The following is a 14,303-nucleotide window of genomic DNA, read 5'->3' on the forward strand; positions in this document are numbered from 1 at the left end:
TGCCCCAATGCACAGGTTACCCAAGGTCACCCGCACAGCTGCTGCTAGGAGTTGGTTATTTTAAATCGGATCCTTGATGAAACCAGGACCAGGCTAAGACCCAGGGGCCCAAAGGCCAAAGGTCACAGGTAGAGCATTACTCGATCCGAGCCCTAATCCCCATAATGAATAGTAAACTTTTCTCTTGTTATATGTATGCCTTCAAGTATACAGAAAATCCCATTTGACAAGCAGCGATGCCTGACGCATCTCAACGGATATAAATCATATCAGCTGAGCACAAAAGGTATCAATCCCTTGAAGAATAGAGCTGAAAATAGTCAAAGCCATTTCCTGGAATTAAGGGATGAATGGTTTTTATTAGCATAATAAGAGGTGTTCTATATGAAACAAATCTGCTGCTGATTAAAGGAATAGGAGAAGCCCTTCCTTTGAAAGTGATATGATAAAAAAAACACGTGCACACACACATACCACCCCCCTCCCTCTCCCCCCCCCCACACACACACACTCACACGCACGCACACACACACATACTTATCATGCATAGACTTTTCCCAGTTCCCCCTTCCTTCTCTTCCCTATTCAAGTGGTGTCCTCGTCTTCATATTTACTCCTTTCCATTCCACCAACTTCCTCTGTCACTCTGTCGCGCACCCCCAGACACAAACTCCCCTCAGCAAACCCTCCCTTTTGCTTGCATGCGCCCCTCATTTTGCTTTCCTTCACTAGATTTCACACACATGCCTACACACTATACACACACAAACATACGCACACACACCACACATACACTATACAAAGACACACAAACACACATGCCACACATGCACATACACTATACATACCGGTACACACACACACACACACACGCACGCACGCACGCACGCACGCACGCACGCACGCACGCACGCACGCACGCACGCACTAAAGCACACAAGCACACACACACTAATTCTTCCTGTTCGACACAGCGGAAGACAAGGTGACCCCATGTGACTCCTGCAGTCTGTGGAGATGTTGAGTAATTGTGACTCCCTGTGTATGCTGCCCATTGTCTCGCTGTCAGAAAACCATTCCCACTTCCTCGATGGCAGCCACTCTCACAAAATATTATTAAATCTCAGTTGGAACTTTAGTATTTGGACAACCACTCATGTTATATTGATTGGCCATTGTGCTTGTGTATGGATGACGCACACACACGCTCACACGAGTGCGTCTAGTTGTGTTTTTGAGACATTGACTGAGATGTTAGACAAAATCTTGACCACTGTAGCTACATACTTATAATTGGATATCGACTGGAGGTCAACACTGCACATTGTTGTACTCATGAATCTGTCTGGCGTCTGACAGTGACGTCCGTTTTCGAGTAAAGAAATATTCGAGAAAAGGTACAAAAAAGTGCTCAGTATGTCTGTCTCTCTAACTCTTTACTGTTGTCTCTCTTGTCTTCCTTCTGTGTTGCCTAGACAACCTGCTGATCGACTACCAGTTTACCTTCAGCTTGCTTCAGGACGACGACCACCACTACACCGCCATTAACTTCATGGCTACCCCTGAACAGGTAACCCAGGTGCACACACACATGCGCAGGCAACCACGAGCACGCACACACACACACACACACGCTGCGTTTCTGGCTGAACAAAATCAACACAATCCCTTGGAACACAAGTTCTGCAAATGAAGGAAGATGGATCATTTTTTTTTGTCAAGGCCAACAAGAACCTGGACATGTCCATCAACGCCTCCAACAACTTCAACCTGAACATTACCTGGTCCTTGAGCTCCACAGGTAGGTCGCATGACGGCTTTCTCTTCGCTGGGACCTCTTTCTCTTGGGTCTGCTAGGATACATCGGTTGCACGGCTGTATAATTAATAGGTTAATAATTAATTAATAATTAATTGAGTGTTATTAATTATATGAAAAAGAAAGAAAAAAAAATACATGAAATGTATGAAGGCCACTGTACATTATGCAAGCAGGGCGATCAAATTGAGAAACACATCACTCTTTTTAACTACTTTCCCAAGGCCATATCGGATGATATAAAAGTACTCAAACATTCGTCCCAATGAATGACTCAATGATCATTTGGCAATGAGCTACCAAACCAACTCAGAACACACCTCTGTTTCTCTGTTTCTGTGGGTTAGGGTTTGGTTTATTATCAGTGGTGGATGTGTGGAGCAAAAAAAACTTAGATAAAAGCTTTGGAGGAAACAGACAAAGCGAATGCCATGCGATTTTGCAGTAAAATGTGTCAGCAGTCTACTTGAGTATTTAAAAAGAACCAATGTAGGTTTTTCCCCGTAGTTCTCCTATGCTTAGGCTTCAGGAAGAGATCAGAGCTGTGTGGCGTGTGTTCAAACACAGTTCATACACAGCAAAGAGGCCACATGAGAGGCACGCGTCAGCCAAGCCCCAGGAATAGTATCAGGCATCCCCCCCTTAAAATTGTAGTCCGCCTCGGATGGTTGTCACAAGGATAGGCTTGGAGAAAGAAAACGTAACGACTAGAAATACTTAATTAACTTCTAAAGCCACCTTTTGTTTGTTCAATATTTAACCTGTCTGCCACAGTAGGGCAATGTATTGGAAAAAAGCTTTGAACCTTTTCAAAGCAAATATTGAAGTTGGCGATTTAGACTAATAATATGATTAATTAATCAGCATATCATGTAATTAATTGGATAAAACATTTTTATCAGTTGACAGCCGTAGTTCATTCTATAAAATATAATTTGCAGCCATTTTATTGAAAAACATGTTGATTAAGATCAGGTTCAATATTCACCCTTGTGGTCCAACCAATATTAGTATTTACTGCAATTCAAATCTCCTTATATGATCTCATATGAAAATGATCTTCCCTAATTATTAATATTGGCCCTGTTGAATGTATTCCATTTTTGGTATGTGATAAGTACTAGAAGTCCATCCAAGAGTTTAACCACAGTTTATAGCGATGCCATCTTTTGTAGTAAGAAACGTGCCTTTTCAGGACCCCAAGGTAAATGATAACGATCGTTTTGTTTTGGTACTCCTGATTTCTCTTTTTTCCACTTTAAACTAGAACTAGAAATAGAAACTTTTGAATTCATCGAGGAAAATATATTCTTGAGGCATTGCAAGAGGCACAATTGTGATTTTAATTAAGATAATAGCATTTCCGCGCTGTTATAAAAGCCATACCTCTAAAGTTCAGCTTTCTATTGATAGCAAAGGATTTGTGTGTGTTTGTGTATGTGTGTGCGTGCGTGACTGTGTGTGTGTGTGTGTGTGTGTGTGTGTGTGTGTGTGTGTGTGTGTGTGTGTATGCATGTTCTGCCACTGTAATGCGATGGACATTATGCAGTGTTTAGTTGTAGTGCAATGGGTGTTTATGTGTGTGTGTTTTGTTTGTGTGTGTGCGTGCGTGCATGCTTGCATTATTGTCTGCACTCTGTGTGCAGACAATATGCATGCGCCTGCCTACTTGGATCTATTGCATTGTCTGACCTGACCTCCCATTGACCCCTTCCTGGTCCAGCCGGGACCATTTCCGGTGAGGAGATGCCCATCGTGGCCCGGAGCAACATCAAGGAGCACCGCGACAGCTTCTCCTGTGAGAAGTTCAACTTCAGACACCACCACAACATCACCTTCTACGTCTATGTCTCCAACTTCAGCTGGCCTATCAAGATCCAGGTGAGTCGGGACGGGGTGGCGCACCTCATGTTTAACCCGGGTGTTTAACCTCTGCTGAAGAGCCTCTGAGGCCTTGTCCGGGGCCGACCCACTAAGTGCCCGTGCGTATGCGTCGGTCTGTGGTCGGGGGCTAATGGCTGCTTGTGGTTTGGGATGAGTCAAGTGCCAAGTCGTTTGAAGCTTCTGATGAGTCTCTAGACGAAAGACACAAGGGATAGCGGAGGAGGAAGAGCTTGTGACTGCGACATGTTGTTCTGGATTGTGTGTCTTTTGGAGATCAGTTCTACATTTCCTCTGTGCCGTGATCTATTGGTGTGACACCGGACACCACATACTCAGGAATCAATAATGTTTCAACAATAGTCCCTCTGTCTGAGAAGGGCAAGTCGGTCAGTGCAATGGATGTGCAGCAAATGGCAAAATAGTAAAAAAATGTTATTGCCAAAAATGCATTTGGGGTACTACTAGAATGGGGTTACCTGCCTCTGTGTTAAAAATACTTGTCGTTCTCACACTGTTAATTTGTGCAAAACCAATTAGCATATTTCAAAAACGTTCTGTTTTGTATCACGACGCATTAAGGCCCTCATCCCGAGTAGTCTGCGCTCTGCTGTGATTGGATAGCACGCCCACTCTATTGCGATTGGTCGAATGCCTTGCGCGTGTGTCGCAAATTCACACTCAAGAGAAGTTGTGAACATTGCGGGTTAGTTGGGAGGCGCGACTTCTGCAATTCAACACCGCCCACTGCACTTCAGATGTCGTACTTTTACGGAAATAAAGTTTGATCCCAAACGAGAGGGACGTTCTCATTGAGGGGCGTTCTCGGTGGCCGCGAAAACTCCCCCTGGCTCAGACTTTTCTAGCTTAGCTGACGTAGAACATGTATACCTACGTCATATAACAGTGAAGCAAAGGGAAGAGTTGAAGAAAGCATGATATCCCCCCTTTAATAGGAGATCTAGTAAGGGGGTCAGCGAGTCGCTCATGACGGTGCTGCTTTTAGTAGTAGTAGTATAACTATGAGTAAGAGCAGTACTTAGACACTGGTATGCAATGCTTGTATATTTTGATACTGAATGGCAGACACTGGGGTTCTACATGGTTGTCTCTGCCGTCAGCTGTCGTGAAGTTTCTTTTGCGCTGAATGTTGGGTCCTGATAGGTCACTAAACATAAACCACTCAGAAGATGTTTTTGGCAAATCTACTGTCGCATTTAAGCATCTGTGAGCTCGCCAGTGTCTCCCCATCAATTATGCAGCATGCGTTAAATCCGCCGAGGCAGGAGCCACGCACGCTCCCGAATATGCCCGCGCAACGCTTATGATCCATTAAATTGAAGTAGACGTTCGGTGGCAATACTCTTAGATGACGGTTGCACAACAGGGGGTGGGGGCGGGCGCTGAGTTGATGGACCGCAGCAGTGAAAGCGTGAGAAATCAGCAGAGGAGGGGGAAAACACTGAGGTTATTGCGACTGATGTTGAGACGGCGTTTCAGAAAAACAGGAATACTAAGGGAAAATCCCAGGTTTAGTTAAGAGAACATAGGCCTAGTGAGGAGAACACAGGTCTAGTCAGGGAACAAAGGCCTGATAAGGAGAAAACAGATCAAGGGCCTCAGATTGATAACATAAGGAATACAGGCAGCATGAGGGAATTAAGTATGAAGTAGGGATTGGAATGATGGATCAAGGCTTGAGTGGATTGATACAGCCGTTGAAGGATAGTTAGATGGATGAATGGATGGATTGATGGACGATGGATGGATGGATAAATGGATGGATGGGATGGGAGAATGAAAGGTTGGACGCTGGATATCTCTGGATACAAAGATAAATACTAATAACAAACAGGTATTAAAGCAAAGGCATACTAGCACACTGAGGCATATGTAATGTGGTTAGCATTGCAGGGTCCATCATCTCTTCCACTGAGACATGGACATCTCACACTCTATCAGATGGTCGTCATCCAATAAAAAACATTACTTGCCCTGGTCAGACGCCAGAGCATCCATCAAACGTTATCAGTGCGGTGCCTGATCCAAACGACCGGCCGTGTTGTTCAGTGGCCCAGGCCTCATTAAAGCCTCATTTGTTCATTGATCTCTCCCCCCTCCCACATATGCATTTCCCATTAATGCTGCGTTTCCAGTGCTCCATATAGCTGCAGGTTGGAAGGTGATAGGATAATTACCGTGCGAAGGCGCATCCGGCCTCAGTGTTGGAGCCTCAGATCAGTAACCTGAGTGGGGGGAGGAGAGCGTGCCGTGACCTTGGTGGCTCCTGATGCCGGGCGCTCGGACGGCCCTCAGGGATTGGCTGGAGGATCGCTAATGGTCACGTCTGATAGATTGCATCTAATATCTGGTTAGAGCCCGTAGACGAAAACGAGACAGCATGCAAACGTAAACATGCAGTTCATACACAACCACAGTGTGATTCTGTGATTTAGTGTTGACTTGTGTGTTGCAAATACACCTGGCTTTGTGGTGTTGAACACGACATGATTGCCGGATATGAAGCCTCCTCAGATCTGGTGTTGAGTACTGGTCACATGCTTTGTGAATGTTACTTTGTCAAGCACCTCTGCCTTTCTCCATTTGTCACACGCACGCACACACACATTTACATACACACACCGCACACACCCATACACACACCTACAACAACCCATCCACACACACACACACACACACACACGCACACGCACACGCACACACACACACACACGCACACATGCACACACCCAGAAACACACACACACCCAGAAACAGACACACACACACAAACATACATGCAGTATATAAATAGATAGACACACGTACACATACATACACACATGCATACAAACACGCACACACACACAAAAAGCACACACAAAAGAACACACACAATTTTACAAACAGACTTACAAACACACACACACACATACATGCACACAGACACACACACACACATGCACACAGACACAGACACACACACACACACACACACACACACACACACACACACACACACACACACACACACACACACACACACACACACACACACACACACACACAAAACAAATACAAAAACACACAGATCCACACAGATACAGTTTCAGTGTAGCGGAGCTGGGTGCGTGGCTCCTGGCAGAATGACCTCATGAGGGTGCTGGGGGCCGGTCAGGGGCAGCAAGGGGCTGTGGAGTTGTGCATCGCGGCGGAACAGATTTGATTAGTTCTGTCACACTGACCTTGCACCTTTCGACCTCCCGCCGCTTTAATTACCTTGACGACGGAAGTTTAACCGGAACCTTGCTGGATTTGCTGCTCTGGTTAATGGATTAGAGAGAATACATTTTGACCTTAAGATTTCATGCCGGGTTGACTTCGGAGGGCTAATGAATTTGTATTTATAGAAGCGCCTTTCATTCAGAGACTGTCTCAAACAAGGACACGACCACCCAATAATAACGTTTTTTGCGATGTGGAGGCCTCCATCAATGCAGGTTTAGGTTGCATAAATCTTTACGATTTATCTAACGAAATAAATCATTATCAGCCCAATGAGTATTCATGTTGGTATGTTAAAAAATGTTTTGTTTTACAAATTATTATTATTAATTTTTTTTATGAATTGCTTCTAGATCTTAAATGTGTTCTTGTTAACAATAACAATCCTAAAAAACAGTGGTGCGGCCCCCAAAAGCAGTGAAATGTGGGAAGCAGCTTATTTTTGCCAGTATATCTTCCGAGTTTGTACTAGACTTAAATCTACTGCAGTCAGCCCGGTCGGATGTGTCTTCCGTGACCACACCATGACGTCCCCTTGTCCATTAGTCTCCATGTGCCTCCTCTGCTCTCTCTGTCCTCTCCGTGCACCAGGCTGGTGGGCCAGACAGACACATTATTAAAGGCTGATTAAAAGGCTATTCACGCAGGTGTCCCGCCATTTTGTTCCACGGGAAGCCTGATTGGTGGGCTGATTCAATTTCCTCCTGATTGGTCACTCACTTATATCCAACTGGGCGCCTGCCTCACAAAATCATCAGATGTCTGACTTGTCACACGTGGTGTGAAGTACACACACACAGACACACACAGACACACACAGACACACAGACACACACACACACACACACACACACACACATACACACACAGACAGACACACACACACACACACACACACACACACACACACACACACACACACACACACACACACACACACACACACACACACACAGACACACACACACACAGACACACCGACAAAGACATACACAGACACACCCACACACACACACACATACAAACACACACACACACACACACACACACACACACACACACACACACACACACACACACACACACACACACACAGACACACAGACACACAGACACAAAGACACAGACACACAGACACACAGACACACGCACACACACAGATGTACAGACGGACAGACGGAAAGACAGACAGAAGGATAGACGGACAGACAGACAGACAGACAGACACGCACATGTTTGGCTAACATTAGGCTAAATTAACTCAGCATTTGGTTGTAGTTACCGGCAAGTTGATGTTTGGGCCATTGCTCCATTTTAATCAATAAAACTTGGACGGAGCAACAATACAATGTAGGAGAAGATAAGTCAGGTTTCTAGCACAGGTGGAAAATATCAATGTTTTTAATTATATTACTACTGAATGCTGATATGCTCTCAGCACAATGAGGTCATGATGTCGGTTTGTATATTCCCCCAAAATCCATTTAATAGATCAAATACACATATGTATGTATATATATATGTTTATATATGTATATATTTATATACACACGCCGTTTCTGAGTCAGAAAAGATCACTTCATGTAATGGACTAGATTGTGAGAAATGATAAACCCGAAGAAACATGTTAACCATGTGAATCTGCTGGCACTTCCTTAACATGTGGTCACACTTGGAACCCACAAACTGATTTGCATGGTGTGTGGGTGTTAGATGCTCTTGGAAAGCGGCTTACTTTGGTCATTCGGTCTCCTCATGCAAATGAGGGGAAAATGAGCGAGTTCGGAAAAACCATGCTTTTTTTCCATGGTGAACTTAGTCACATTTCATTGTCAACACAGGTTGAAGTAATCCTTGGCCACACACACACACACACACACACACACACACACACACACACACACACACACACACACACACACACACACACACACACACACACACACACACACACACACACACACACACACACACACACACACAGACCACACACACATACACACACCACTTACCAAAACACACACCTGTTTATGAATCACACTTGAGGTATTAAGGTTTAAATGCAAAATGTAATTAATTTTGTCATTAACTTCATTGAGAAAGCCAATTTACATGCATACAGACGTTGGACAAGAATAAGAACAATACAATATACCGGTAATGGGTTGTTTGTCAAAAGCAGGTGTTGAAAGGTGGGAGGAAACATGGCCATCAAGAAAATAGTTAGTGTACATTCCCTGTGAACGCTATGGTTTCTTATTTCCAGAATAAAGAGCTTTTTTCTCGCTATCTCTGCTGTTTCTCAAGCACTGGCCCTTCCCTCACTTTCACTGTTTCTCCCTGGCTCTGACTTGGCTTTTCTATTCTTTTTTTTAAGTTTCCTCTTTTGTCTTTCTATCCTGTATCGATTAGCCAAACTCCGTCTCTCACTTTAGCTTTTAACAAGCAGACCTAGCTCCGCATTGGGGAATTCAGGACAGCCTGAATCTGTTGCTCCCGATAAAGTTGTCCCAGAGCTGTACAGTGAGCCCCGGGTAATGACTAGACCGTGGAGCGCAGAGTCCGCAGAGTCCCTGTCATCTCTTCTTTTATTCTTCAGTTATTTTTATTCTCTCTCTCTCTATCTCTCTATGTCTCTCTCTCTCTCTCTCTCTCTCTCTCTCTCTCTCTCTCTCTCTCTCTCTCTCTCTCTCTCTCTCTCTCTCTCTCTCTCTCTCTCTCTCTCTCTCTTGGACTCTCCTTCTACTGTACCTTCTACTCTTCCGCCATTGCTACTAAGATAGAAAACTTTAATGCATAGTTCGATTTTTTTTTTCTTGTTCTTCCTATTTTTCAGTTTTAGGAAAGAGGGGGTAATGTTATCCTCAGGGTTACAACCCAAGCCAACTTTGTTACACTTTTTAAAAATGCCGTTGTTGTGTATGAGTGTTATAATGAGTGATATCTTATGTGAAATACTTCACCATTCAACCCCTGGGTGTTATAATAGAACAGTGTCTGAATAGCTCCACTTTCCCCCAGATGCCGCAGTCAGCTGCCCAGACAGAGCTCCACATGTCCACAAACACCATGCTGACGACTGAGTGCCTTAGAAAAGGCACGAATAGGACGCCACCTGCCTCCGCAGCAGAGTTGAACAATCCTATAGTGTTCTGGGGGGTATGGCAAAATACAATCCCCCCCCCCATTTTTTGTTCTTAATTGGGGATTTATTTCAGTAACAGTGATAAAAATGACCATGATTATTATGCTGACGATCATATAAAACAAAAAAGGTTTTTGGGTTCTTTAAAGGCAACCTTCCTAACCCTCCAGTGCACTGGGAGAATGATGCCTGGGGCTCACCGCTGACCTAATAATAACTGGGACTACTGTATGCACTGTATTAAAGCTGTGCTTTCACTGATGTGTGACCTGCAGCTGTATCTGTGTGTGTGTGTGTGTGTGTGTGTGTGTGTGTGTGTGTGTGTGTGTGTGTGTGTGTGTGTGTGTGTGTGCTGGGTGGTTAGTTCAATCCTGTGTGTGTGTGTGTGTGTGTGTGTGTGTGTGTGTGTGTGTGGACAAGAAGGAGAGTGAATACGTGTGTGCATGTGCGGCGCCAGAGGAGTATGTGTATGCGTGTCCGCACGCAGCCTATATCATCAGTGAGAGGTGGGGCGTCAGGAGGGCCGGCCCTAATAGCAGGACTTTAAGCCTTTGTGCCTAGGCAGGCTTTCTCCTGCCTCACCCCATCCTTAATGCTGTGTCCCTTTGGAATTAAATCAGCTTCTCCCTCAACGTCTTTACTCTCAGGGCCTCTTAACTGCTACCCAAATGCCTGTAAACCACTTAAGCTTTCCCCTCTCCCTTCACTCTTGAGAACCCCTCTATTGAATCAATCCAACACCACGTCATCACAGATATCAGGTCTATTTAAAGGTACCCTGTAGGATGTTGGTCCATATGTGTGCCATACACATTGTGACTAATGCCGAACATTATGTAGATCATCCTCTTTGCAGACTTTAGCATTGTAGTTATCTTGTTTGCTTTAGCACGCACAGACGGGCACACCCCCCCCCCCACACACACACACATACAGACACACACACAAAAAGAAATGTACTTTGCGATCATGAGGCTTGATGGTTGTATTGTCGCGTCAAAAGTCCCATGATGCATTGCTCACTTATCATTGACGTAGATTCCAATGTTGGCTTGCTGTTCCAATGGCATATATGAATTGAACCGTTCTTAACGATACAACCACAGTCATAAAAGACTGGAACCCAGGGGCGTGTAGCAGAGCCTCCTGGCCATAAGCAGAGACTGGTAGATTAATGAGACAATTAGGTGTGCTCCAGAAACACCTTAATGTGTTGGATGTCCCGGCCACCACGTCTTAAGCTCTTGTCAGTAGAACAAGGCACCGGGGACCCCCGCCCTCCCACCCTCCCACCCTCCCACCCTCCCACCCTGTCTCTTATGGAATACTGCCTCACGTATGCAGGGCCTACAGGGGCAGGAAGAGAGAAAAAGGCAAATCAATTATGGCTTTAGTAAATAACGCTGTCCATGAGGGAGCTACAATGCAGGCTACAGAGGCTTTTAAGGAGCTCTGAGGACTGAAGCTTTGTTCTCTATGTGTCCAATGGGGTCCATGTTGCATGTTACATGCTACTAACACACGCAGATACGCGTTGCTACATAATCCACACAAAGATTGGATTCCACACATGAAGAAAGGATAAAGTTATTTATTTGAAACAATGTTAGAATATAACATCTGTATAATCAGTATGGTGTGTAGCGTATGGATGTGTTGACCCTGTGCTGGGGGGGATCTTGTATGATATGACCATAGAACCCAACATAGGTCCAAAAACCCTACAGCAAAACACCAAACCCAAAAGCCAGGCTGGGAGAGAGCTGAAGGGGTGCTCCTCTGCAGGTGTGGCCTGCAGTGACCGAGAGGTTTACTCCTTCAACCTTCCCGCCCAGCCTGGCTTTTGGGTTTGGTGTTTTGCTGTACGGTTGTTGGTCACATCACGCCCCCACACCCTCTGCCCTTACGCACCCTGCTTACAGACCCTGGTTGTGGTTTTGGTTACTTTTGGTTTGGTTTTGTGCATCAGCTGATTGCAAACACAGGGAGGGAGGGAGGGAGGGAGGGAGAGGAGGAGAGAGAGGGAGAGAATGACTGACTGACTGACTAAATGCTATTTGAGGTCAGGAAAGATGGTACTGTTGATCCCAGCAAAGAAATGAATTACACCATGCTGCAGTCATATGTGGTAAAAGTGATCTAAGAGAGAGAGAACAAGGGACCCAACACAGAAACATAGTGATTACTGGTAATTGTCACGTAAGTGTGTGCACAGGCCTGTGCGTGAGGAAGAGAGAGTGTTTTTATGTGGGGAACTCTGTATTGTGTGTGTGGGCGTGGTGACGAAATATGTGGATATACAAACATTTACATACCATTTTTGCTAACTGTTCGGGCTTTTGGGCTGGACTGGAGGTTAGGCAGCACAAGGTCAAACTATATACTACCATCAATCCAACCTCAATATGTAATATAGAGAGAGTTAGTAGGATAGCCCAAGTTTGATATGGGCTTTCCTACTAGAGAGCAAAGTTCTCTAGTATCGACTCCCGAGACGAGATTCTTTCTGGAAGATTGATCTATGCCCAGAAAATCAAAACAATGCAAAGAGAACCCATGCATTGGCTGCTGTGAACGCCGGAGTGCAAGTGTATGTGAATGTGTTGGGTGAGTGTGTGTCTGTTTGTGTCTGTGTGCGTGCGCGTTTGTGTGAGAGAGAAGGGGGAGGTGGTGTGTGTTTAGGGGGGTAGGAACAGCTGAAAACCGTACTTGTGTAAGATATCTGAACATTTGCCCTTAGGTAGAAGATAGAGATATAGTCCACAATACTTGCATCAGTTTCAGATGATGTTCCATTGCACACGTTTGGGGAGACATGGATTACGCAAGCTCCCTGTTCACTCCATGGTGTTAGCGATGTGTGTTGTTATTTTGTCTGTGATTGTGTGCGTGTGTGTTTACTATACACATGCCAATTAACATGGCGCTCAGTCAAACTCTTAGAAGAGTCTCTTATCAGACCATTCCTCAAGGGATACACCAGTATGGGAATACACTTTGTGTGTGTGTGTGTGTGTGTGTGTGTGTGTGTGTGTGTGTGTGTGTGTGTGTGTGTGTGTGTGTGTGTGTGTGTGTGTGTATGTGAGTGTTTCTGTGTCTGTGTGTCTGCGGGCAATTGTGTACGTGTGTGTCTGTGTCTGTGTGTGCGTGCGAGTGTGTATGTGTGTTTCTGTGTCTGTGTGCGAGTGTCTCTGTGTCTGCGTTTGAGTGTGTCTGTGAGTCCAACCTAGGTGTAATCAGTTTGTCCAGCCTCAGTAATGGTATTCTACATTGTATCATCTCCCCTCTCTCTGCCCCTTACCTTTCCCCTTCTCCCTCGCTCTGCACCTGTCCTCCCAACTCGGCCCCCTGCTCATGTGTATTCTCCCTTATTTCCCCAGATTGCCTTCTCCCAGCACAACAGCATCATGGATCTGGTGCAGTTCTTTGTGACCTTCTTCAGGTAGGTGTGATTGGTTATTCACACAGCCTTATCCAGGCTACACACATGTGCACATGTACATACACACACCCTCATCCACATACGGCACCAATTCCCTGTACCTACAAAGACACACATACACACACACACACACACACACACACACACACACACACACACACACACACACACACACACACACACACACACACACACACACACACACACACACACACGGCCCCACACCTGTAAACACATACACAGAATCACCAACACACCCCCACACACACACACACACACACACACACACACACACACACACACACACACATCTCATACTCATAGCGGCTCAGTGCCCGAGGGCTGATTGCCACACTGTGGCGATGGCCCATCTTAACTTACCTCTGAGGGGTGGTCCCACCTTACACACACTCATACACAGACACACACTCATACTCAAACACACATAGGCAGCAGAGTAGATTGTAAGGACAAGCATCTGTGTGTGATGATGAATGGAGCTCTCCCCCTGTGTGTTGTGTTTGCTTTGGTTAAATGGGACGAGGTGTGTGATGCAGAGAGCAGCACGCATGGGCCGGGCTTAAGACGGAACGGATAAAGAAAATCAGTAACCGTTGCTTAGCAGATACAGGCCTTCAACCTGAACAAACAAAGAATAACTCATATCGGAGATGAATGGACGTGTAATTGTTTTTAAAAGTGTAAACGTCCCCAGCCCATTCGCCATCCCAA

The 14,303-nt window shown here is 45.3% G+C and overlaps 1 protein-coding gene across 1 annotated transcript in view; it reads left to right on the forward strand.

Annotated features, from left to right (window-relative positions):
• atrnl1a (attractin-like 1a) overlaps positions 1-14,303 on the forward strand; it is a 210,591-nt gene that overhangs the window by 108,044 nt on the left and 88,244 nt on the right. The window contains exons 23-26 of the mRNA XM_030379517.1: positions 1,476-1,570; positions 1,723-1,801; positions 3,542-3,699; positions 13,510-13,571. Of these exons, the coding sequence (XP_030235377.1) occupies positions 1,476-1,570; positions 1,723-1,801; positions 3,542-3,699; positions 13,510-13,571 (394 nt within the window). The remainder of the gene's footprint in view (positions 1-1,475; positions 1,571-1,722; positions 1,802-3,541; positions 3,700-13,509; positions 13,572-14,303) is intronic.

Source organism: Gadus morhua, chromosome 15 (genome assembly GCF_902167405.1).
Source record: "Gadus morhua chromosome 15, gadMor3.0, whole genome shotgun sequence".
Classification (NCBI taxonomy): domain Eukaryota; kingdom Metazoa; phylum Chordata; class Actinopteri; order Gadiformes; family Gadidae; genus Gadus; species Gadus morhua.